At 43.8% G+C, this 26,636-nt stretch overlaps 1 protein-coding gene and 1 pseudogene across 1 annotated transcript; one reads left to right on the top strand and one right to left on the bottom strand.

Moving 5' to 3' along the window:
* Positions 1-20,186: 20,186 nt before the first annotated feature.
* LOC123429613 (peroxidase 2-like) lies at positions 20,187-21,526 on the top strand. The gene is made up of 2 exons (XM_045113635.1): positions 20,187-20,473; positions 20,560-21,526. The coding sequence occupies exons 1-2, from the start codon at positions 20,255-20,257 to the stop codon at positions 21,322-21,324; spliced, it is 984 nt and encodes a 327-aa protein (XP_044969570.1). The 5' UTR covers positions 20,187-20,254; the 3' UTR covers positions 21,325-21,526.
* A 628-nt stretch (positions 21,527-22,154) lies between these two features.
* Positions 22,155-23,486, bottom strand: LOC123429612 (annotated as a pseudogene).
* Between the last annotated feature and the right edge of the window lie 3,150 nt (positions 23,487-26,636).

The following is a 26,636-nucleotide window of genomic DNA, read 5'->3' as shown; positions in this document are numbered from 1 at the left end:
AAAGGAAGAAGAAGAAGAAGAAGAAGAAGAAGAAGAAAAAGAAGAAGAAGAAGAAAAAGAGAAGAGTAGAAGAAGAGTAGTAGAGGAGAGGAGGAGGAGAAGAAGAAGAAGAGGAGGAGGAGGAGGAGGAGAAGAAAGAAGAGGAGAAAGGAAAAGAAGGAGCTATATTTTAGTTACTTAGTGATATAGATTTTGTTTTTGTTATTTTTATGCTGTTTAGTGCTATATAGGTTTAGCGATAGGTTTAGTTAGCTTGGTTAGTTAGGTTAGTTAGTTAGTTAGCTTAATATAAAGAAGAGGAAGAAGAAGAAGAGGAGGAGGAGGAGGAGCAGAGGAGAAGAGGAGGAGGAGGAGGAGGAGGAGAAGAAGAAGAAGAAGAAGAAGAAGAAGAAGAAGAAGAAGCAGAAGAAGAAGAAGAAGAAGAAGAAGAAGAAGAAGAAGAAGAAGACGAAGAAGAAGAAGAAGAAGAAGAAGAAGAAGAGAAGACAATAATAAGGAGAAGAAGAAAAGAAGAAGATAAGAAGAGAAGAAGAAGAGAAGAAGAAGAAGAAGAAGAGAAGAAGAGAAGAAGACATAATTAGCCCATTTAGCTCCAAAATTCCATAATAAGCTCAAAATGGCATAAGAACCTCGGTTAGCTCATGAATATTATATTCTTAGCTTGTTTTCCTCTAAAATGGCATAATTAGCCCATATAGCTCCAAAAAGACATAATTAGATCATTTAGCTCCAACAAGAAGAGAAGAGGAGAAGAAATAGGAAAAATAAAAAAGAAGAAGAAGAAGAAGAAGAAGAAGAGAAGAAGAGAACAAAAATACCTTCTCCTCCTTCTCCTTCTTCTCCTCCTCCTCCTTCTCCTCCTTCTCCTCCTTCTTATTGATTTCTTCTTCTCCTCCTCCTCCTCCTCTTTGTTCTCCTCTTTCATATTATCCTTGCTTTAATTTCCCCAACAATGACATAATTAGCCCATTTAGCTCCAAAATGCCATAATAACCTCAAAATGGCATAAGAACCTTGGTTAGCTCATGAATATTATATACTTAGCTTGTTTTCCTCTAAAATGACATAATTGGAATATTTGTGTTGATCGGTTGGATTTACATGAGATAGTTGTCTCGTCGCTGTGAGGTCTGCTGTGCGAAGACCTGCCCGTGCGCTGTACGAGCTCCGCCCCTGCATTCGTGGGTCGGTACAAATTTCATCTCCTCCCTGCCCCTTCATTTACTGTGGCTCGGTTTCTGGATGAAACTTTCTAGATTTAGGTAATTCAATTAATTTATCAGTATGCGTGACCAGTATGCGTCTCCCGTTCGAAAGGGCGACATCTATAAATATGCATGTCTTTGCATATTTATAACCGCCATCCTTTCAAATTGTCCAACATTATCCATGGACAGCCCGAGTATGTGTACATTGGGTTCGTTTTCCCGTATATATGTTGTGCTCTGGATCCGATGCGGAATTTCGTCAGTGCCTCCCTGTTGTTCTCCGGATGCACATCCTCTCTGTTTATAGCGGAGACGTGTATCAGGAAAACAGCGGGGAGGTGTTGCTGAAATTTTGCGTTGGATCCGGAGCAGAGCATGGGAAAACGAACCCAATCTACACATACTCCGGTGGGATTAGGACCTATCTTTACCTATTAGCGTGTAGGTTGCCTGGACGTAATAAAAATGGCGAACCTGATTAACCGATGAATATAAATGCTAAATTATATATAAATATATTTCTTCTGTCTTTAGTAGCTACGCAAGATGAGTGATCGTGCGTGGATGTATACCGGTCACCCTAGTCAGAAAGAGATGACGAAAGAATGGTTTGTAAAAACAAAGGAATTTGTGAAAGCCGCATTCGCAAATGGCCAGGAAAGAAACTATTGCCCGTGTCCTGGATGCGACAACTATAAAAAGACGACAGATGCTGTAATGATTAAACACCTGCAGAGGAGGGGTTTTAAGCCTAATTATACGGTGTGGACATTTCATGGTGAGTCAATACAACGCACAAGAGCTGAGGTGGTCCGTCGTCGCACGGACGAGCATGGTACCGGGATCGAAGACATGGTGCAAGACTTTGATGATGCTCGGGATTCGGAAGATGAGATGGAGGAATCTGCAAAGGCCTTCTATGAAATGTTGGAGTCTTCAAAACATCCTCTCCATGAGCACACTGAGCTCTGTCAGCTGGATGCAATTGCACAAGTAATGGCTCTGAAGGCTCAGTTCAACTTGGGAAGAGAATTCTATGACGCGATGACGACACTATTTGGACGCTTCCTACCCAAAGGCCATGTCATGCCTGCAAACCTGTACCAGTCGGACAAAATACTTCGTGTACTTAAGATGCCCTATGAGAAGATAGATGCATGTGAGAAAGGATGTGTCTTATTTAGGAAGGAGTATGCACACTTGGACTATTGTCCCAATTGCGAGTCTTGCAGGTATCTTGTGGTAGACAACGGTATGGGTGAGAAGAGGCAGACCAAAATCGCAGTTAGTGTTCTTCGGTATATGCCAATCGTACCAAGACTTCAACGTCTTTTCATGGTCGAAGAGACAGCCAGACAGATGACATGGCACAAATTGGGCAAAAGAACCGAACTAGATGCGGATCGGAATAAGATGATGGTACACACATCGGATGGGGAAGCGTGGAAACATTTCGATGGATTGCATCAGGATAAAGTGACAGATCCAAGGAATCCTCGAGTCTGCGCCGCCACGGATGGTTTTAATCCCTTCGGCATGATGGCAACCCAATACAGTTGTTGGCCTATATTTGTCATTCCACTCAATCTCCCCCCCCCCCCCCCCCGGGGCAGATTATGCAAAGAAAGAACATATTTCTGACGTTGATAATTCCAGGGCCCAATTATCCGGGGAAGAATATGAATGTGTACCTGCAACCGCTTAAGGATGAATTGGAAGAAGCTTGGGATAATGGGGTCAAGACATACGATGCCGCTAGAAAAGAAAACTTCAAAATGCATGTGTGGTACATGTACTCTATGCATGACTTGCCAGCATATGCGCTATTCTCTGGATGGTGTGTGCATGGAAGGTTCCCGTGCCCCCAATGCAAGGCAGCTCTTTAGTTTCATTGGTTGCAGGAGGGTCGGAAGTATTCTTGCTTTGACTTGCATAGACAGTTCCTGGATCCTGACCATCAGTTCAGAAAAGACAAGAAGAACTTTACCAAAGGTAAAGTTGTCAAAAACTTGGCACCACCTGCGTTCACAGGCCAACAGATCCTGGATCAGTTAAACGCCCTCGAGCCTGATCCAGAGCATCCAGGGTATTTCAAGGGGTATAATTCAAAACACGCCTGGACTCACAAGCCATGCTTCTGGGATCTGCCTTACTTCAAAGACCTCCTTCTTCCACACAATATCAACATGATGCACACTGAAAAGAATATCGGAGAGGCTATTTTTGGTACATTGTTCGACATAGATGGTAAGACAAAGGATAATATTAAGGCTAGAGTCGATCAAGAGACACTATGTCATAGACCGTTACAAAGCATGCGAGAAGGCAAAGGAAAGCATAAGTGGTCAAAGCCAAAGGCCTGGTTCAATCTTGGAAGGCCAGCTATGAGGGAAATTATCTTGTGGGTCAAAATGCACTTGATGTTCCCCGATGGGTATGCAGCAAATCTAAAGAGGGCAGCGAATCTCGAAAAATTAAAAATCTTTGGTCTCTAGAGTCATGATTGGCACATATGGCTAGAGCGGGTAATGCCGGTGATGTTACGTGGCTTTATTCCTCAGGATGAATGGCTAGTACTGGCGGAGCTGAGCTATTTCTTCCGTGTTCTTTGTGCGAAAGAATTGTCGCCTGGCATGGTACAAGACATGGAGGAGTTTGCACCGGAGTTGTTGTGCAAGTTAGAGAAGATCTTTCCACCGGGCTTCTTTAATCCAATGCAGCATTTGATTTTACATCTACCGACCGAGGTAAGATTGGGTGGGCCCGTGCAAGATCGTTGGTGCTATGCAACTGAGAGGATGCAGAAGACCCTTCGAGCTAAATGTAAAAATAAGCATAGAATTGAAGCATCGATGGCTGAGGCATTCATTACTGAGGAGGTGGCAAACTTTGTGACAGCACACTACGAAGCCAAAAATCATCATTTGCATAATCCGAAGCCTCGGAACAATGATGCAGACCCTAAAAAGGTGGGTCCAACCTTAGCCTATTCAAAGGGAAGCTCGCACCAGTCGGTGCTTCGAAACCAATGACGATGGATGTCGAAGAATGGCGGAACATTTCGTTGTATATCTTCAACAACCTAACAGAAGTGCGGCCGTACATCAAGTGAGTTCTCGGCACATTTTCCCGTAACTTCTAATTCATTTGAACTGCTCTTATTCCCGGATATTTCAAACAGCCGTTACGTCGCCAAATTCTCGGATGCAGCGGTGATCGAAAATGATTCCGTCGAAGAGTATGAGCTTCTGTCAAAGACAGGAGGCGGCTATCCCGGTTTCATCTCTTGGTTCAAACAAACGGTAATTATCAATAATGGACCATTTCATTCTTGGTCTAACTTGCAGCTAATGCAACAACCATTTCGTATTAAACTTGTAGGCTAATTCAGAGTCTATGGACGCCGAATTGAGACAAGTCGCTAATGGTTTTGACTATAATGTCCGTTCATTTGAGAAATACAACATCAACGGGTATCTCTTTCGTACCTTTGGCAAAGAGCTATCTATGCCCGACCGGAAATCTACAAATTGTGGTGTCTCTGCTATCGGCGAAGGTGTTATCGAGTATTATGGAAGAGTTGAAGCAATTTATGAACTCCAATTCTATGGTGAGAACCCACCGAACGTCGTAGTCTTCAAATGTTATTGGTTCCAGCCGAAAAATACTAGAAGGACTCATGAACATATAGGACTAGTCGAAATCAATCCAAACTCCCATTTAGATGTTCCCGATGTCTATATTACGGCTCAACACGCGACCCAAGTTTTCTATCTACCATGGGCATGCCAAACGGATAAGAATCTGGAAGGTTGGTATGTTGTTTATGAAGTGCCGCCACATGTCAGACCACCTCTCCCAAATGAACAGGATTATGAACCTCACATTAACCCAGACACATATGATGGAGAATTCTTCCAAGAAACACGTCTTTCCAAGAAATGTTTCAAGAACCGCCGTGCCTCACCCAAGAACATGGAAGTAGACAGCGACAATGAATCCGACTCCAGCCCTGAGCCGGAACCAGAAGACCTGGAACTCGTAGAGGTTACTGATGCGGATGACCTGTCAATGCTTCAACAATTAAAGGAAGGCCTTTCACAACTTCACGCCGTTGAACCCGACGAGCACGTCATTCATGAAGACATGCGTGATAGTGATGATGATGATGCATTTATTGATGATGATTATTAGTTTGTAAGATTCACAACTTAAATTATATATATTTTAATCTTTATTATTCATGTACATATTATTATTCATGTCAGTTATTCAATTTTTTTATGTTGTACTAATTTATTTTAATCTTTATCATGGCAGGTCACCAGGTGTGGAAAGATGGTGGGCGTTGGTCCACATCGCTCGACGGGTTCTTCCCAGGCGCCCCACACGAGGGGTGGTACTTCCCTTCCACCCCTATATCTCCGTAGAGCCTTGGCAGACAGTCTGTCGACACCACTCATGGGTTCTTCTTCGTCGGCGGCATTGCCCACTGGGAGAGGTGCTGGTTGGGTAGGGAAGAAGGGGAAGGGTACAGGGAGAGGTGGTGGCCGCGGAAGATCCAGGAGGACTGTTGAGCCGTCCAAGCCACCACCACCAGCTCATTCACCCGAGCATAGGACTACTATGGTCGACCCATTTGCGGAGGAGGATACGGGGACTCCCTTCCAGGAGCCTGTTGTTGACCGGCATTCGTCCCATGAGACTCCGGTCCAGGAGCAGCCTCGGGTCGAGGTGGATTCGGCCCAGGAGCAGCCGGAGGAGACTACGGTTCCGGAGGCTTCACTCGACGTGGAGAGGCCCGGATGGGACACATGGCCGGATCGTACCGAGTTGCCGGATTAGACCGAGGGTCCGGGTGGCTCAGGGGGCGGGGATGGCGGGGATGAGCTTACGGATAGTGAGGGTGATGTGCAGGTGGACGGGGCCACCGTGTACAAGCGTGGTAGTACACGTCTCCCGGTCGCGTAGGCTACCCGCGAGCAGAGGCCGGTGATTAAACCTGAAGGAGATAGGTAAGTACATTTACTCTTTTTTTATCTAATGCCTTCAAGTTTGTTCAAATATCTAATGCGTTGACCTTATCATACTGCAGGGGATGGGTACACCCTCTTGGAGTCTGCAGGCCGAACTCCGTCCTTGGTGTGCTTTGCCGGACAAATTTCCCGGGGTTTGTCACGTTGCCTGGTGAGGGTCAGGTTCCTACACTAGGATTTTCCTGGGAGCACTACCAGGCTGCGCAGGCCCCGCCGGAGGAGATTATAGATGGTGTCTTGTGCCACGCGAGGGCCGAGATGGTGATCAAGAGCTTTTGGGTAAATTATCCTTTTACAGAATCTAAAATTAACAATATAGCTAATTATTGTACTAATTGGTGTTTTCACGTTTGATTGCAGACCTTCTATAGGTGTGAGGATGGATATGAGGAGGAGGCGGCCAGGGTTCTCGAGGCCGAGTATAGGCGGTTACTACAGAACTTGCGCCACGAGGCTCGGCCATAGGCTATTCGAGATTACTACGCCACGCGTGGTATTAAGAAGCAGAAGAAGGATTGCCGCGGAAAGTTTCTGAAGAAGGAGCAATACATGAAGGTAATTACCTATTCTTATGTCCTTCTACGTAGTTTTCTTGATTTCATTCATAGGCGTAGCGCTGAAAATTCTTTCTAAGAACTTACAGGTGCCCCTGAGATGGTGTGCGGATAAGATGGATTGTTGGGACGCGTTGGTTGATGAGTGGTGCACAGGCAGCTGGCGAGCCGTCCACGAGAATGCGAAGGATCGGTGTAGCCAAATGGTTGGTGTGCCACACCATCAAGGTAGCGCTAACTTACTTCAGTTTGGACGAAACTGGGTATGTGATTTGCTTCATGATTCATGCAATTCATTCTTGATGCTAATATTTTGTTCCTCTCTTTTAGGCGCATCACAATAAGACGGAGATGCCACACTTGTACGACCTTTATGGCATGGCCCATACTGCCTCATACAAGAAGGCGAAGGCATTCTCTGAGTCTGACCTGGATGATCCCAATAACTTCACCAACATATCATCCCACCAGAAGCACGTGGCATACAGGGACGCGGGGAAGGCTACGAAAGGGGATGACTTTAACCCTAGCCAGGAACCTTTGGATCCAGAGCTGGTGATGATATCTGGTGGCGGGAGGCCCCATGGCTCGATAGCCATTGGAGATGGGATAATACGTTGTCCACTCACTCTTCAGGAGATCAAGGCGCGCCAGTCGAGCAGCTGTCCTGAGATAATGTGTCGTCCACGACCAGTCGAACTTGCCATCGAGGTTAGTTGTACGGACTAAGAACACTTTCATCCATTTCATTATGTGTGTCACCATAGATCATTACTGTGGTAACGAGGAATGGTGTTTCAGGCTGCTCTTCATAACGAGAGATTGGCAAACCAGGCTGCTCTTGAGAAAGAGAGATTAGCAAGCCAGGCTGCTCTTGAGGCTGCTCTTGAGAAAGAGAGATTGGCAAGTCAGGCTGCTCTTTATGAGAGGGACCAGACCACGGCACGATTGATTGAGGAGGAGAGGTCTCGGAATGAGGCGGGTCAACGGGCCGTGTACGAGCTTTTTGTGGTAAGTTTTTTTTCACATTAGCCAAATCATGTGTGGAATGTTTGTTTCATTACTAACTAATACGACCCACTCTTCAGGGTCTGTGCGAGAAGAGCGGTCACGTCCCTCCGCCGATGCCCGTCTTCTCTTCGATTGGCACGGTGAGTTTCATTATAAACTAGTATTAATAATTGAGTGTCATCATGCTAACTGAGACATTGCAAAATATCTATTCTGCAGAATAACTCCCGAGCGGCATCGCACGAGCCTTCTCCAGGTGTTTCTCCTCCTTGATGACCACTACGGTAAGTTTCTCTTCTCCTCTTTCATATTCTCCTTGCCTTAATTTCCCCAACAATGACATAGTTAGCCCATTTAGCTCCAAAAATACATAATTAGTCCATTTAGCTCCAAAATGCCATAACAACCTCAAAATGGCATAAGAACCTTGGTTAGCTCATTAATATTATATACTTAGCTTGTTTTCCTCTAAAATGAGATAATTAGCCCATTTAGCTCCAAAAATACATAGTTAGCTAATTTAGATCCAAGAAGAGGAGAAGAGGAGAAGAAATAGGAAAAATGAAAAGAAAGAAGAAGAAGAAGAAGAGAAGAAGGAGAAGGAGGAGCAGGAGGAGAAGGAGGAGAAGTCCAAGGACCTTCTAGTCCTTCTACTCCTCCTCCTTCTCCTCCTTCTCCTCCTTCTTCTTGATTTCTTCTTCTTCTCCTCCTCCTCCTCTTTCTTCTCCTCTTTCATATTATCCTTACTTTAATTTCCCCAACAATGACATAATTAGCCCATTTAGCTCCAAAATGCCATAATAACCTCAAAATGGCATAAGAACCTTGGTTAGCTCATGAATATTATATACTTAGCTTGTTTTCCTCTAAAATGGGATAATTAGCCCATTTAGCTCCAAAAAGACATAATTAGGTAATTTAGCTCCAACAAAAGGAGAAGAAATAGGAAAAATGAAAAGAAAGAAGAAGAAGACAAGAAGGGGAAGGAGGAGGAGTAGGAGGAGGAGTAGGAGAAGGAGGAGAAGGCCAAGGACCTTCTAGTCCTTCTCCTCCTCCTCCTTCTCCTCCTTCTTCTTGATTTCTTCTTCTTCTCTTCCTCCTCCTCTTTCTTCTCTTCTTTCATATTATCCTTGCTTTAATTTCCCCAACAATGACATAATTATCCCATTTAGCTCCAAAATGCCATAATAACCTCAAAATGGCATAAGAACCTTGGTTAGCTCTTGAATATTATATATTTAGCTTGTTTTCCTATAAAATGGGATAATTAGCCCATTTAGCTCCAAAAAGACATAATTAGGTAATTTAGCTCCAACAAAAGGAGAAGAGGAGAAGAAATGGGAAAAATGAAAAGAAAGAAGGAGAAGAAGAAGAAGAAGAAGAAGAAGAAGAAGAAGAGAAGAAGGAGAAGGATGGGGAGAAGGAGGAGAAGGCCAAGGACCTTCTAGTCCTTCTCCTCCTCCTCCTTCTCCTCCTTCTTGATTTCTTCTTCTTCTCCTCCTCCTCCTCTTTCTTCTCCTCTTTCATATTATCCTTGCTTTAATTTCCCCAACAATGACATAATTTGCCCATTTAGCTCCAAAATGCCATAATAAGCTCAAAATGGCATAAGAACCTTGGTTAGCTCATGAATATTATATATTTAGCTTGTTTTCCTCTAAAATGGGATAATTAGCCCATTTAGCTCCAAAAAGACATAATTAGGTAATGTAGCTCCAACAAGAGGAGAAGAGGAGAAGAAATAGGAAAAATGAAAAGAAAGAAGAAGAAGAAGAAGAAGAAGAAGAAGAAGAAGAGAAGAAGGAGAAGGAGGAGGAGGAGAAGGAGAAGGCCAAGGACCTTCTAGTCCTTCTCCTCCTCCTCCTCCTTCTCCTCCTTCTTTTCGATTTCTTCTTCTTCTCCTCCTCCTCCTCTTTCTTCTCCTCTTTCGTATTATCGTTGCTTTAATTTCCCCAACAATGACATAATTAGCCCATTTAGCTCCAAAATACCATAATAAGCTCAAAATGGCATAAGAACCTTGGTTAGCTCATGAATATTATAAACTTAGCTTGTTTTCCTCTAAAATGGGATAATTAACCCATTTAGCTCCAAAAAGACATAATTAGGTAATTTAGCTCCAACAAGAGGAGAAGAGGAGAATAAATAGGCCAAATGAATAGAAAGAAGAAGAAGAAGAAGAAGAGAAGAAGGAGGAGGAGGAGGAGGAGGAGGAGGAGAAGGCCAATGACCTTCTAGTCCTTCTCCTCCTGCTCCTTCTCCTCCTTCTCCTCCTTCTCGATTTCTTCTTCTTCTCCTCCTCCTCCTCTTTCTTCTCCTCTTTCATATTATCCTTGCTTTAATTTCCCCAACAATGACATAATTAGCCCATTTAGCTCCAAAATGCCATAATAAGCTCAAAATGGCATAAGAACCTTGGTTAGCTCATGAATATTATATTCTTAGCTTGTTTTCCTCTAAAATGGGATAATTTGCCCATATAGCTCCAAAAAGACATAATTAGGTAATTTAGCTCCAACAAGAGGAGAAGAGGAGAATAAATAGGAAAAATGAAAAGAAAGAAAGAAGAATAAGAAGAAGAGAAGAAGGAGAAGGTGGAGGAGGAGGAGGAGAAGGCCAAGGACCTTCTAGTCCTTCTCCTCCTCCTCCTCGTCATTCTCCTCCTTCCTAATTTCTTCTTCTTCTCCTCCTCCTCCTCTTTCTTCTCCTCTGTCGTATTATCCTTGCTTTAATTTCCCCAACAATGACATAATTAACCCATTTAGCTCCAAAATGCCATAATAAGCTAAAAATGGCATAAGAACCTTGGTTAGCTCATGAATATTATATTCTTAGCTTGTTTTCCGCTAAAAATGACATAATTAGCTCAAAAACATCATATTTCGTTCTTCTTCTGACTTTCTTATTCACATTTTTGCAGATTGGATATACTACATGCATGGAAGCTAGCATTCATGGAGTTGAACAATGTCGATGGATGAACTTTATATGTATATCATCTAGTTTTCATTTGAGTTGATGAACATTGTAGAACTATATGTATATGTATATATGGATAAACAGTGCAATACTTTGTATGTTGGTTCTTTCGATACATGGGGATGTACATTGATTTATATGTATATCATATATGTGTGGTGAGTTATATATATATATATATATATATATATATATATATATATATGTGTGTGTGTTGGCAAGTATATGTGTGGTGAACTATATATCATACATGTGTGATTAATTATATAAATGTGCTGTCAAATATATATATATATATGTGCTGTGAAATAATATAAAACAAAAAACAGGTACTATATGGGCTCTTTGCCGTCTGCCAGCTGATGGCAAAGACCTGTGCCATCAGCTGGCAGATGGCAAAGGTGCCACATGGCACCCAGCTGTGCATCCTGGGGTGTCTATATAGGCTTTTTGTCATCTGCCTCCAGGGTGGGCAGACGGCAAAGAAGAGGGCACAGAGGAGGGGGGAGGAGGAGGCAGACGACAAAGAGTGGAGGGTGGAGGAGGAGGAGGCAGACAGCAACAAAGAATAAGGGGGAGGCAGACGGCAAAGAATAAGGGGGAGGCACACGGCAAAGCCTCCGTTAACCCCTAACGGAGGCAACGCCTGTCGGCTGCCGTCTCGAGCTCTTTGCCGACTGCTCCTATGGAAAGCTGACCGCAAAGAGCTTTGCCGTCCGCTTTGGGGAGGCAGACGGCAAAGAAGGTACGATGTCGTCGTAGGCTGACGCAGAAATTTTCCCGGCCGTGAGATTCTTTGCCGTCTATGGTATTCTCTTTGCCGTCCGGGATTTAGTCTTTGCCGTCTGTGATGGCAAACGGCAAAGAAGCTGATTCCTGTAGTGCCTGCGCGTTCTAGAACTATGCAGACATGGCCATATTGCAGAACATGGATGTCCATATTGGCTCCCACATATTCTACGAAGATCTCTATCGGTTGAACCTCTATGTAAATGAATCAGTTAATCCCGTATGATGTTCACTTTGTCCTTCGGTATGTCACTTGCCCGAGATTCGATCGTCGGTATCTCGATACCTAGTTCAATCTCGTTACCGGCAAGTCTCTTTACTCATTCCGTAATACAAGATCCCGTAACTAACTCCTTAGTCACATTGCTTGCAAGGCTTGTTGTGATGTTGTATTACCGAGTGGGCCCCGAGATACCTCTCCGATACACGGAGTGACAAATCCCAATCTTGATCCATGCCAAACCAACAGACACCTTTGGAGATACATGTAGAGCAACTTTATAGTCACCCAGTAACGTTGCGACATTTGATACACACAAGGTATTCCTCCAGTGTATGGGAGTTGCATGATCTCATGGTCATAGGAACAGATACATTGACATGCAGAAAACAGTAACAATAAACTCATACGATCATATGTTACGTTTATAGTTTGGGTCTTGTCCATCACATCATTCTCCTAATGATGTGATCCTGTTATCAAGTGACAACACTTGTCTATGGTTAGGAAACCTCAACCATCTTTGATCAACGAGCTAGTCAACTAAAGGCTTACTAGGGACAGTGCTTTGTCTATGTATCCACACATGTATTTGTGTTTCCAATCAATACAATTATAGCATGGATAATAAACGATTATCATGATCAAAGAAATATAATAATAACTAATTTATTGTTGCCTCTAGGGCATATTTCCAACAAGGGGAGAGTGCATCTACATACCCTTGTAGATCGCTAAGCGGAAGCGTATATAACGCGGTTGATGTAGTGGAACGTTTCCGCGATTCAAATCGTCGTCGTCCCACGATCTCATCACGATCCATCCCACGATCTGATCATGTTCCATCCCGCGAACTTCATCACGATCCTTCCCAATCTAGTGTTGAACGGACGACACCTCCGCGTTAAGCACACGTACAGCTCGATGACGATCTCCACCTTCTTTATCCAGCAAGAGGGGGCGGAGAGGTAGATGAGTTCTCCAGCACGGCGGCATGGTGGTGGTGGTGGTGGTGCTATTCCAGCAGGGCTTCGCCTAAGCACCGGTGAAACTAGAGGAGAAACAGATCTAGAGAGAGGGCAGCACTTGGCTGTTTTCTATTGTGTCTAAAACCCTCAAAACCCTTAGTATATATAGGATGAGACGAGGGAGAGGGTTGTGCCCTCGGGCAGCCTTTCTCTTCCCTTGCGCAAGGGAGAGGAGGAGGAGTCCTACTCCAATCCTATTTGGAGTAGGATTCCTCCTTCCCACTTGGAAACTCTTTCCACCTTGCTTTTTCCTTCTCAAACCTTCTGGGCCTTAGTGGGAACTTATTCCAGCCCACTAAGGCTGGATTATCTCTTCCCACAGCCCATGAGACCCCTTGGAGCGTGACACCCCTCTTGATGGTCCCCGACACCCCTCCCGGCACTCCCGGTACAATACCGATGAGCCCGAAACTTTTCCGGTGACCAAAACAGAACTTCCTATATATATATATATATATATATATATATATATATATATATATATATATATATATATCTTTGTTTCCGGACCATTCCGGAAACCTTCGTGATGTCCGGGATCTCATGCAGGACTCCGAACAACCTTCGGTCACCAACACAGAAACGTCACCGAGCCTTAAGTGTGCAGACCATGCGGGTTCGAGAACTATGTAGACATGACCTAAGACACTGTCCGGTCAATAACCAACAGCGGGACCTAGAATTCCATATTGGATCCTACATATTGTACTAAGATATCTATCGGTTGAACCTCTATGTCAAGGATTCATATAACCCCGTATACTATTCCCTTTGTCCTTCAGTATGTTACTTGCCCGAGATTCGATCGTCGGTATCTCCATACCTAGTTCAATATCATTACAGGCAAGTATCTTTACTCGTTTGGTAATACAAGATCCCGTGACTAACTCCTTAGTCACATTGCTTGCAAGGCTTGTTGTGATGTTGTATTACCGAGTGGGCCCCGAGATACCTCTCCGTCACATGGAGTGACAAATCCCAGTCTTGATCCATGCCAACCCAACATACACCTTTGGAGATACCTATAGAGCACCTTTATAGTCACCCAGTTACGTTGCGAAGTTTTATACACAAGGTATTCCTCCAGTGTCCGGGAGTTGCATGATCTCATGTTCATAGGAACAGATACATTGACATGCAGAAAAACAGTAGCAATAAAATGACACGGTCATATGCTACGTTTATAGTTTGGGTCTTGTCCATCACATCATTCTCCCAATGAAGTGATCCCGTTATCAAGTTACAACACTTGTTTATGGCCAGGAAACCTTGACCATCTTTGATCAACGAGCTAGTCAACTAGAGGTTCACTAGGGACATTGTGTTGTCTATGTATCCACACATGTATTTGAGTTTCCAATCAATAAAATTCTAGCATGGATAATAAACGATTATTATGAACAAGGAAATATAATAATAACCAATTTATTATTGCCTCTAGGACATATTTCCAACACAATGAACATCGCCCGGGTTTGCAAAAAACCGGCTAAGTTTGCTCACAACAAACGCGATGTCATGCCTCGTTGCGCTAGCTAGGTACATAAGAGAACCGATAATTTGAGAGAATCTCAATTGATTTATAGTTGTGCCTTTGAACTTTCGAATCAGCACACTAGGATCATATGATGTTTGAGAAATTATGTAGTCTGAATATCCTAAGCGACTCAAAATCTTCTCAACATAGTGGGATTGCAGAAATGTAATCCCACCCTCATCATCTCTCAAGAGCTTGATGTTCAAGATAACATCAGCCACTCCAAGGTCCTTCATCTCAAAGTTTTGAGACAGAAAGGACTTAACCTCCTCAATCACCTTGAGGTTGGTTCCAAACATCAGTATGTCATCACCATACAAGCACAATATAACTCCTTCGCCACCACCATGGCGATAGTATACACAGATGTCAGTGTTGTGTTAAACTTATCATGCCATTGCTTAGGTGCTTGCTTCAGGCCATATAAAGATTTCAACAACTTACACACTTTTCCTTCCTGGCCATCTATCACAAAGCCATCTAGCTGTTGCATATAGATTTCCTCGTCTAGCTTTCCGTTCAGGAAACCCGTCTTAACGTCCATTTGATGAACAAGAAGACCAAGCGAGGCTGCCAACGAGAGTAGTACTCAAATGGTGGTCAGTCTGGCCACAGGTGAATAAGTGACAAAGAAATCTTCTTCTTCTTTCTGGGCATAGCCCTTAGCCACAAGCCTAGCCTTGTACTTTTTGATTGTACCATCGAGCCTAAGCTTCCTTTTGAACACCCACTTGCATCCCAGTGGTTTAAAACCATAGGGACGATCAGTAATTTCCCATGTCCCATTAGCCATGATGGAATCCATCTCGCTACAGACCGCAGCTTTCCAGTAATCAGTATCTGGAGAAGCATACGCTTCTGAAATAGAAGTGGGATTATCATCCACGAGGTATACGAACAAATCATCATCAAAGGTCTTTGCAGTCCTTTGTCTCTTGCCCCTACCAAGGGTTTCCTCGTCATCCTCCTTAGGATTACCATCATGTGTTTGTTCATAATATTCCATAGGAATGGCAGGCTCAGGAGTTTCCTCAGATTCCTGTCTAGAAGTGCTTTGCATATCTCTCATGGGAAAAATATCCTCAAAGAATGTAGCATCCCTCGACTCGATAATTGTACCGACCTTCATGTCAGGTACCTCAGATTTCACTACTAGAAATCTATAGCCTACGCTATTCTTAGCGTATCCCAAATTAACGCAGTTCATAGTCTTTGGTCCAAGCTTGCGCTTCTTGGGGATCGACACATTGACTTTCGCCAAGCAGCCCCAAGTACGTAAGTACGAGAGTGTCCTCCTTCTCTTCGACCACTCCTCATAGGGAGTGACCTCATTATCTTTTGTAGGAACCTTATTCAGGACATGACACGCGGTCAATATAGCCTCCCCCCCACCATGCCTTGGATAAACCCGATGTATCAAACATGGCGTTAACCAAATCAGTTAGAGTACGATTTTTTCGTTCGAGAACCCCGTTTGACAAGAGTGAATAGGGAGGCGTCCTTTCATGAATAATGTCGTGTTCCGCACAAAAAGAATCAAACTCATTTGAGAAGTACTCTCCACCTCGATGAGACCGGACTCGTTTAATTTTCTTTTCAAGTTTATTCACAAATTTTGCCTTATAGATTTTAAAGTAGTGTGGAGCCTCATCTTTAGTATTTAACAAATACACATAGCAATATCTAGTGGAATCATCTATCAATGTCATGAAATATTTCTTTCCACCTTTAGTCAACACACCATTCATCTCACAAAGATCAGAATGTATGAGTTCTAATGACGCCAAGTGTCTCTTCTGCAGTCTTGTGAGGCTTGTGAGGTTGCTTTGCTTGCACACACAAATAGCACTTAGAACCTTTGGCTAAAGTGAAACTCAAGATTAAATTCAGTTTTGCTAGCCGCGACATAACACCGAAACTTACGTGGCAAAGACTTGAATGCCAAACTTCAGATTCATTAACACTCGAATGAATATTGTTCACGACTTTATTACAAAAATTTGCAAGGAAAAGGTGGAACAGACCTCCGCATTCATAACCTTTTCCAACAAAAAGTCCATATTTCGTAACAACTACTTTATTAGACTCGAAGACCAACTTAAACCCTTCTCTACACATAAGGGAGCCACTAACGAGATTCTTCTTGGTGGCGGGGACATGTTGCACGTTCTTCAGCTGCACGGTCCTTCCCGAAGTAAACTTCAGATCGACTGTGCCAACACCAAGAACAGAAGCACTCGCGCCATTCCCCATCAATACGGACCCGCGACATGTGGCCTGATAAGAAGAGAACAATGAGATGTCAGCACACACATGAATATTTGCACCTGTGTCCACCCACCAATCGGTGGACTGACAAACTGAAAATACAGTAAATAAATTACCGTACCGAGATGCACCACTTTCATTGTTGCCCACAATCATATTGGCAGACTTGGACTCCTGCGTCGACTTCTTGTACTTGTTTGGGCACTTGTTCGCCCAATGTTCATCTGAACCACAAGTAAAGCAACCCTCTCCCTTCTTATTCTTCTTGAAGGTCTTCTTTCCCTTCTTCTTGAAGTCGGTATTCTGTTGCACAGAATTCTTTCCCTTGGGCTTGTGCGAATTGAAGTTCCTCTGATATACCATATTGGCAACAGAAGAGCTTTCGACCGCTTTTCCATTGGAGTCCTTTGCTCTCGAGTTATGCTCAACACTCAGATGGCCGATGATGTCCCCTACTGAGAACTCGCGCCTCTGATGTTTCAGAGTAGTAGCAAAGTTCCTCCAGGAATTAGGGAGCTTAGCAATTATATAGCCAACGACAAACTTGCCCGGCAAATTGCACTTAAGAACCTCAAGTTTTTTAGCTATGCATATTATCTCATGAGCATGTTCCAATACAGAATGGTTGTCAACCATTTTGTAATTGTGGAACTGCTCCATAACATACATCTCACTCCCAGCATCGGTGGCCCCAAATTTAGATTTGAGCACCTCCCACAGCTCTTTGGTACAATGCATATGTAAATAGGACGGTGGCCTCCGCGAACATCTTCTCTTGTTCACAAGAGATCGTTCCCGTGGGAGTGACACCGGCTACCCAGAACACGTTCATAGCCCTGAGTCATAAGGCGGTTTTCGTTTGCCAACGCTTGAAATAAGTACCGGTAAACTTATCCGGTTTCAGTGCGGCGGCAAAGCCACTTGCCGAAAAATTCCTACACATAATAGGTTTTGGATTGGTGAGTAAATAGGCAATTTTCGACTAATTTAATCATAAGTAGATGACTGGCATGGCATTGACAAAATTAACGACATACTGATACTGATTTAAACAAGCACGTACTACGCAAGCAATAGACAAATCTACACATGATGCTAGTACTGATAATACAGAAATAATCAGGAGAGGGATAAACGCATTATACCCTCCAATAGGCCATGCAGAAGCCGCCGCGACGGTGGCAGCAGCATCCTCGGCAGCCTTCTTGTCGGCCTCGGTCTTCTCAGCAGTAGCACGTTCGGCGTTGGTGGACATGGTGATGACAGTGACGACGCCCGTGGCGAGGCGGGCGGCGGAGGAGGAGTGCGCGAGGGCATCTTCTCTTCTCACTCTCCAATAGCATGTAGAAGAGAGACCCTTATAAAGGGGTTCAATTTCTTCTCCACTAGCGGGGTGGGACTAAACTTTCCACCACCTACATGGGCCCTTGAAGATTTCTGAAATTCCCTGATGGGCCTAAAGCCCACTACTAATTTCAACATGAATTTGGTTTCATGCTATATGCATGTTGCCGGCATGCTGCCATTTATGGTTGTTTGGATTATGACTATCTTTATCATATATTTTCACGTTAGTTTTGCCACATTTGCCTTACTTGAGTTGCTTAAATTGGTAGCCACACTTTGACTTGTCTAGGAGAATCTTGTCACATCTTTTGTGTTTATATGACATGTGGGGTTCACTGGACATAAAAAATTCTTGCCATAGATGTGACTAGAACCAAACAACCCGCAACTCGATCAAATTTGTGTAAGATAAGGTGTGACAAAGTGTGACCAGGTGTGGCTAGGAACCAAACGGCCCGTTACTTTGCTTAATGTTTGTCATGCAAACTTAGATATGTTTTTCCATAAAAATAATATAAATTACTATAAAAGTATATAAAAATGATATTTTAATACCATGAAATAATCAAAAGCCACCTTGCCACCCCAAACAAACTTGAAGGCTCCTTATTGAAAATCTGGAAGAAAAAAAACGTGTACCACTGCCCGGCAAGTCTGGGTCGGATTTCAAGCTTGCCGCCGTCCAGGACCATGCATCCACTCTCACTTCTCCAGTGACCTAGCGAGGCCGGGTCGTCGTCTAACATCGCCGCGCTAGATTATGAACACCGCCGTCGAACACTGATTGATGAATACCGTCACTAGAGCACACATATCCTTCGACATCCTGCAGCAGCCCTCGAACTCATCCTCTAGCAGCCCACCCCGATTAGGACATTCCCACCGATGCCGGCGCCCTGTCCGGGCTACAAGGAATGTAGGGGGTGTGGTGACTAGGGTTTCGGCGGACCGGGTGGGTCCTCTCTTGTATTTGCCAATTTTTGGACATGCTAAAATTCCATGTAAGTTTAAATGTAGAATTATTGGTAGCAAAACTCCATTTTAATCGCTGGCATCACGTCCGTAACTGGTGAAGTAGTGATCGAACTACCGGTTGGTACGCTATTCAGCGAGATGTTGAACCCAGATCTAGCCCATCGACAACTATAAGGTATTATCCTTGAAACTGGTGCACGATTGATCCATGCATATATCACTGGCTTTCTTCTTTCCTTTTCTTTCCCCATGAACACATTACGAGGCGTCGGCTTGCATGATTACAGGGCATGGAAGAAGAGCCGCGTGCTCCCCGACGATCTATGATTATCCTTCTGTGTGAATTTTTGAGCTCAGTGCTATACATATGAAGTACTTTCGTCATAGCGTACACTACCGTCCAATGCCCAGCAAATTCGCCGAGACCGACAAGCCCTCTTGAAATGATCGAGATGTCGTTTACCATGTGCCATACGTGGAGTAAACAAACATGTCGCCGGCGAAGAATACACGCTGGAGACATCAAATTCAGACTGAATGTGCTAATTTAACTTCATCCGGGAAAGAAAAGCCTATCCATCCACGCTGCCTTGCAAGCATTTGACCAGTAAACCACTCACGAATCACCACTGCCAGCCAGATCTGCACATGCCTGCATCACCATTCACGACTACTAGATTATTTACCAACCCGGCCCCGGTTTCCTTGAAGTCAGCGCTCTGGAGCTCGATCAGATGTCGTATGCTGAGAGGGTGTTTGGATCACTAGAGACTAGAGATTAGAGACTAGAGACTAGTCACCTTTAGTCAGTAAACCTCCAAACACCCCTGACTAATGGGTGACTAAAACTAGTTTAGTCTTTAGTCACCCCACCCCCAACTAAAAGTGACTAAAGTCTCTTTTCCAATTAATGGCTCATCCTTCCATGCTGACACGCCAATGGAAGGGAGATAAATAAGAATAATTTAATACAGAGACATTTAATGCTGACTAGTAGTAGTCACCTTCCAAACAGGGCCTGACTAAAAACTTCTAGTCTGACTACTACTAGTCACATGACTAGAGAGCATCCAAACACCCTGTGAGTTGTGCTTGCATGTTCCCTTCGTCGTCTAGGGAACATGCTCTGCCCGATTAAGAAACGCACACAGGACCAACCCCTGCCAATTCTTCTTCAGTCCCGCGCGTATAAATGGACGTGCAGAGGAGCGGCGACTCCACACCTCAACCACACGGCTGCAGCTTCCACTTCCAGTCTCCGACCCAAGTACAGTCCGTGCTAGTGGACCGTCGAGCTCAAGGATGGGTAGGGTTGCGATCTGGATCGCCTGCGTGCTGCTCCTGGCGGCGACATGCCAGGGTAAGGGGGCACCGGGGCACAGGGTGAGGGTCGGGTACTACAACCGGAAGTGCCGCGCGGCGGAGAACATCGTCAGGGCCGTCGTCGGCAAAGCCGTCTACCGGAACCCCGGCCTCGGCGCCGGCATCATCCGCATGGCCTTCCACGACTGCTTCGTCCAGGTATCGTAGCGTACTGTCATCAACTGCTTGTTTTTCATGCATGCACGTAACGAAACGAACACGCGGTTAACATTTGGCTTGTGCAGGGCTGTGACGCGTCGGTGCTGCTGGACCCGACGCCGGCGAACCCGCGACCGGAGAAGCTCGGCCCGCCCAACTTCCCCAGCCTGCGCGGCTTCGAGGTGATCGACGCGGCCAAGGCGGTCCTCGAGAGGTTCTGCCCTGGAGTCGTCTCCTGCGCGGACGTCATCGCCTTCGCCGCACGCGACTCCGCCTACTTCCTCAGCGGCTACAAGATCGACTACAAGATGCCGGCGGGGCGGTTCGACGGGCGCGTGTCGCTCGATAGCGAGACGCTGCAGTTCCTTCCCCCGCCATTCTTCAACCTCACGCAGCTCGTCGACAGCTTCAAGGCCAAGAACATGGACGAGGACGACCTCGTGGTGCTCTCCGGCGCGCACACCATCGGCGTGTCACACTGCTCCTCCTTCACCGACCGCCTGCCCCCCAACCCCTCTGACATGAACCCCGGCCTCACCAGGCTGCTGCAGAGCAAGTGTCCTATCAGCCCCAACTTCACCAACGACCCCACGGTGGTGCAGGACATCGTCACCCCCAACCGGATGGACAACAAGTACTACACGAATCTGCTCAAGCGCAACGTGCTCTTCACCTCCGACGCGGCGTTGCTGACGTCGGAGAAGACGGCGACGAAGGTGATGGATAATGCTTTCGTCCCCGGGAGCTGGGAGAAGAAGTTTGCCAAGGCGATGGTCAAGATGGCTGCCATCGAACTCAAGAACGCTGCCAACGGGGAGATCCGGAGGAACTGCAGGGTCGTCAACAATTAGGGTTGCTGGCTCGCTATTTGCATTTAACATTAATTCGAACGTGCATGCTTTTTGTTCTTTTGAAGCATTCATTGTATTTTGTTAGTTTCCTTGGAAGCATCTTGCTTCGTTCTTTTGCTGCTGATCAGGTTGTAATTTCATCAACTGGGTTGTATTCACAATAGGTGACAGATGCCCAAATAAAATTTTCTTTTCCGGCTTATTATACAGTCATCTACTTCCTTTGCGAATGCATTTATGTGGCCGACTTGCACAGAGGGTTTTAGGTGAATTGTTGCATTACATCTCCGGTTGGTTCATCATTCAAAAGGTTTAAAAGGGTCCAAATTTGATTTCATACATTAAAAACAAAAAAATTAGCTGTTAATGATACAAGTTTAATTGTGAAATACAGTACTAAATCTGAAACGATCAGCAATGTTTTTGTGCCATATTGGCGAACGTTATTTTTTTTAGTAAATTCCATTTATTTTTATTTGAGAAATCCATTTTTTACACCCAAGTTTCACTTTAGTAACATATATTGCCCATTTTTCGAAAAATTGGCAACTTATACCCCAATTGATGCACTTTACTGCCACATTTTACCCCCTTATCTATAGAGCCACCAGCTGAATCTGTACTTGATATACCCTACTTCATGTGGAGGCCAGACATGGAATCCATGGATCCTGGGTGTTTTTTGTTAGAAATTAATTAGTACATTAATTTAAGGGATGTGTCCAATCCTGAACAGTCGTGTCTCATCTCTCTGTCTATTGCCAACAGGCACGTGTTCTGAAGGGATGCCTCCGAGTAGACACCTCTTCTTCACACCTCTTTCAGATATATATATATATACTTGAAAATCAATAGAAACAGGACTAATCGTCCATTCACATCCGTTCAATTTCGTTTTACTTTAACACGTTATCAGCACGAGTCTCTGCCAAGAGCAAAGACCAGCGAGAAGACCGACGGTGACTAGAGCTGCACGCCGCGTCCGCGCGGGGCTCCGGCCGCCGCCCGCGCATCACACGCTCCGTCCATCCGCCTTCCTGCATGTGCCACGCTCGCACCAGGCTGTGGCGTTGATTTCTTGCATTGCTTCACCTTCATCTCCTCCATGAGGACAGTCGTCGCCGTCGCTTGTCAGTAGCCAAGCCGGCGTACGAACCGTCGCCCGCGACACACGCACACAGCGGGACACCCTCAGGGCCGCTGCTCCACGCGCGGCCATCGACGGCGTCGCGACCTCAGGCGAGTCAGGCCGACGGCACACACAACCATGCCATCCAGCGCACGGCATGGCAGTGCAGCCTCGTCGGCTACCTTCAATGGCACGACGCCATTGGACTCGGCCCTCGTGCAGTTGCTCCTCATCTCCCGCAGATGAACAATGGACTCAATCCATGGCTGGTGCACGTGCCCCCACCTCCGCCGGCGCCCGGCTTCAACCTTCTGGCGGGCTAAGCCCTCCGACAAGATTGCTTGGGGCCACGACTCCATTCCCGCGGCCCCACTCCGCCCGTACAGCCCGCACCGTTGGAACCTCTTGAGCCGGTTGCGCCCGCCTAGCTTCACGCTGGCCCGGCCGCGCCGCTCGAGGCCAACGACGACGAGAACGTCGACCCGCCCTTCTGCCTCGTGGCCACCGCCTTTGCAGCGTCGAGCAGCCGCAGCCCGTCGTCGACCAGCCGCACTGCCCGCGAGAGAACTTGAGCCTAGCAGCGCTCGGACTCGCAAGGAGCCTCTCCAATGGCGCCGTGCCTGGCATCCGCCTTCACGGCGACTCGTCCGACGAGTAATAGCGCGGCTGGAGTTCTTTCCGTCGTCCGTGTGCGGGCCACCGACCGTAGGTGCCTTCGAGGAAGAGCGCGGCTGGAGTCCCTCCGGTCTTGGTCATGTGGATTGGGGATCGAATCTACTTTTGTGTGGATATCCCTGCTGCTCTTCCTTATCCATTCGGGTGACCAGGCTGCACCTGGCTGGGCAACCCTACGTGGCCTATTTGCATGCGGTTGAGCCACCAGATGTTTATGCTAATTTGCATTATTTACTTAATTGCTTCTATTTTAAGCTTTTTAGCAGATTAGTGCTCCAAATACTATTGCTATTTATTAGCATTTCTCATGTTTAGGCCAAATCTGCATTGAAATCATTTTCTATTGAATTTTAAAATTCCAGAAATACATGGTTGTTAATGGCTGACATGTTCTTTACCGATACAAAGACATTATTTTGCAATTGAGATTAAATTTTCTCGCACAACAATATTGATTTGCAATTGAGAATTATTAATTTCTTGCAAAATAATTTCATCGCGATTGGGATTAGTTTTCCCTCGCAAAATAGTAATTCACTTTGCTGAATTATCTTGCAACTTGATATAAGATCATCTCATTTAATTTGAGGTCTATACGATTCAAGTTTTTCACTTGAACATCAAGTTTGCAACATCATTACTATTTATTACAATAGTAATATATTTCTGTTGCGTACGTTGTATTCCGGAATGTATGTATCTCCGTGATCGTTACATGTCGAGATTAATACATTTATTTGCAATTGAGATTTTCAATTTCTTGCAAATATTGATGCAAAATTCAAAGTGAATTCTTCAAATTGATGTTTTGGGATCACAAGGTAGTGTGTAGATCTACTGCTTTGCAAGTTATCACCACTATTAACAAAGTGCTCTCCCACACATTTTACTAAGTCATAACATAAGGCACTATGAGTGAGTCTACTCACTTCATCAGATTATACTCCCTAGTGCCACGAGATCTACTTCATTTTGGAGATAATCTTCAAGGTGTCATATTTAGCAATTTGAGATTCACATTAATGGTTTCAAGATAACTTCTTGAAATACCCATTAATTTTACTAAATTCATTACAACATCAACCATGATGCTCTTAAATTTACTGTAGGTAAATTAATTATCTCTGGTTTACCCATAGAGGTAACATATGGCTATAAAGCATGAGCCGTACTAGTATTTGCTCCTCCGAAGTATTTATTGTTGTTGTTCACTAAAGTATTTTACTCTCATAGTAAATATTATACTTGCACGCTTTCTTGAATATATCATAGGAAACTATGGAAATATTAGCATATACATCTGATTACCTTCTATTACATTGATAAAATACATGGCAATGAAGCCTGCGACACTATTTCTAATTATAGTGTCGTCCATCCATCAAGATGGATCGCATAATTTATGGCAATGATTAAGTGTCACAACACTTTTACAAGGTCCACATCACATTGTCATTATACTTTCCTAGCGACTAACCAATGTGAAATACACAAAGTCTATACGTTTTGGCAGTGACTCTCAAGTCACACACTTCCTTAAGAATGAATTTCAAAACATTAGCAATAATTTCATCGCATGTGTTGTATTGAAGGATACACCCAGGTTCACCAAGGATCACCTTGGCCATGATTGTTCCCAAACAAATCATTTATTCATTGATGCCACTTACTCCTAGTAGTAAATTAAATAAATGCATTAGCATTTTCAAGTAACACATGGCTGACATTTCCAAATACACCAAATGCATGATTTGGTGGGAGTATTTATTTTAAGATGATTCATGACATCAGTCATTATATCCACATGTGGCATTGCTGCCACTATAACTCCATCTTGGGAAAATGTGACATGGCTATTATCTTAATAGCTAATATGTGCATATACATTTTATAAATCACCAACTTCACTTAGTTATCAAACTGGGTACATAATGGATGAATATTTATTCACCTTAAATATTTTCCTTAAGAGAAACATGTTGCCATGAGCACATTTGGAATGATCACTCAATAATTTTTCAAGGCCTCAAGCCTATAGCAACTTAAAATTTTGGTAATTATAAAATCAACTTGAAGTTGAGATCTCATGATCTGACATTTTCATATGCAGATCGGGTTGAAAAGCCCTTGATACACTTTACATCTCCTTATGATGGTATTATCATTTTCATGGTAAAGAAACATGTTATTTCTTAAAATCATCATATTCACCCAACGGGTCCTTCAAATATTTGCTAGCATTGAGAATACTATGCAAGTCAGTGGTCACAAAATAGAACCATGAGGAATTCAAAGTAAAGTGGAGGCTAAAGACAACCAATGACAGAATTATCTTTTAATTGGGAATTGATCATTTCCAAATGATCACAAAGACAACTCTTAAGTTTGTCAAATGTGTGGTTACATAAATATCGTACATATGATTACCAAACCCTCAAACATATGGTTAAACCACAGCATGAGTTTATTAAAAGGCAAATAAGTTCATTGGGGTATTTGAAAATTTGCAAACATACGACCATAAACTATTCTGGTAAATGATGTTCTCAAATCTTCATCAGAAGGAGAACCAAAAAATATAGTGCAATAAAAGAATGATCAATTCGTTTGCACCTATGATATGTTTGCATAATTCATTTTTCAGTAATATGGGAGACCTCATTTAATATCCCGATTATTCCCAAATATTGTTTGCCTATAGTTATACTACTACATGTAGTATAATTTCCAATATCCTATTTCTTGGACATTATATTTGATACATTTTGAATGTATGAATCAATTCATACTTAGTTTTGTTGCGTACAAAATAATTTTCTAAATCTTACAAAATATTTGGTTATAAGGCTTACAATCCTGGTTTGGGGTTGATTAGAAAATTATGGACAATTCTATTGGTCACAACTTAACAAGTTGTAAAATTTCCCAAATCATCAGATTTATATGCACCACATGTGTGATAGGGGAAATTAATTTAAGACACTCTCACCTTACAATTCTAAATGAGCCACTCATTCTTCCTTAAACACATTCAGAAGATATGTGGATTACTCAACCATTATGTGGTATTATACAGATACTTCATCATACTCATGGAAACATTTATAAAACGTTTTCCAGTGTGTCTCTTGTCACACGAACCATGAATGATATAACTAAATTAATTGCTCAAATTCTCAAAGTAAGAGCAAGTTATCCTAAACAAGGGATAAATCCATTCGAATGGACAACTTGGTTGAACTCATTTCACAAGCAATGTCTGATTATACATAATAGGTTATGTAATACACATAATGGTTTAGTTCAAAATCTTATCAAAGATAATGAAATTAATAATATGATCAAACTTATAGAATCTTAATTTACTAGCCTCATGCTAGACAAATACGGCATTACACACCGTAAGTATGATATAAATCATACCAACTGCATAGCATACTACTTTCTCCTTGTAGTAATTATGTGGAAATCAACAAAGTATTTCCTATCTGCGATAATTCGGTTACAT

This window comes from Hordeum vulgare, chromosome 2H (genome assembly GCF_904849725.1).
Source record: "Hordeum vulgare subsp. vulgare chromosome 2H, MorexV3_pseudomolecules_assembly, whole genome shotgun sequence".
Taxonomy (NCBI): Eukaryota; Viridiplantae; Streptophyta; class Magnoliopsida; order Poales; family Poaceae; genus Hordeum; species Hordeum vulgare.
Note: the sequence above shows the minus strand (reverse complement) of the source record. Positions and strands in the feature narration are given on the sequence as shown.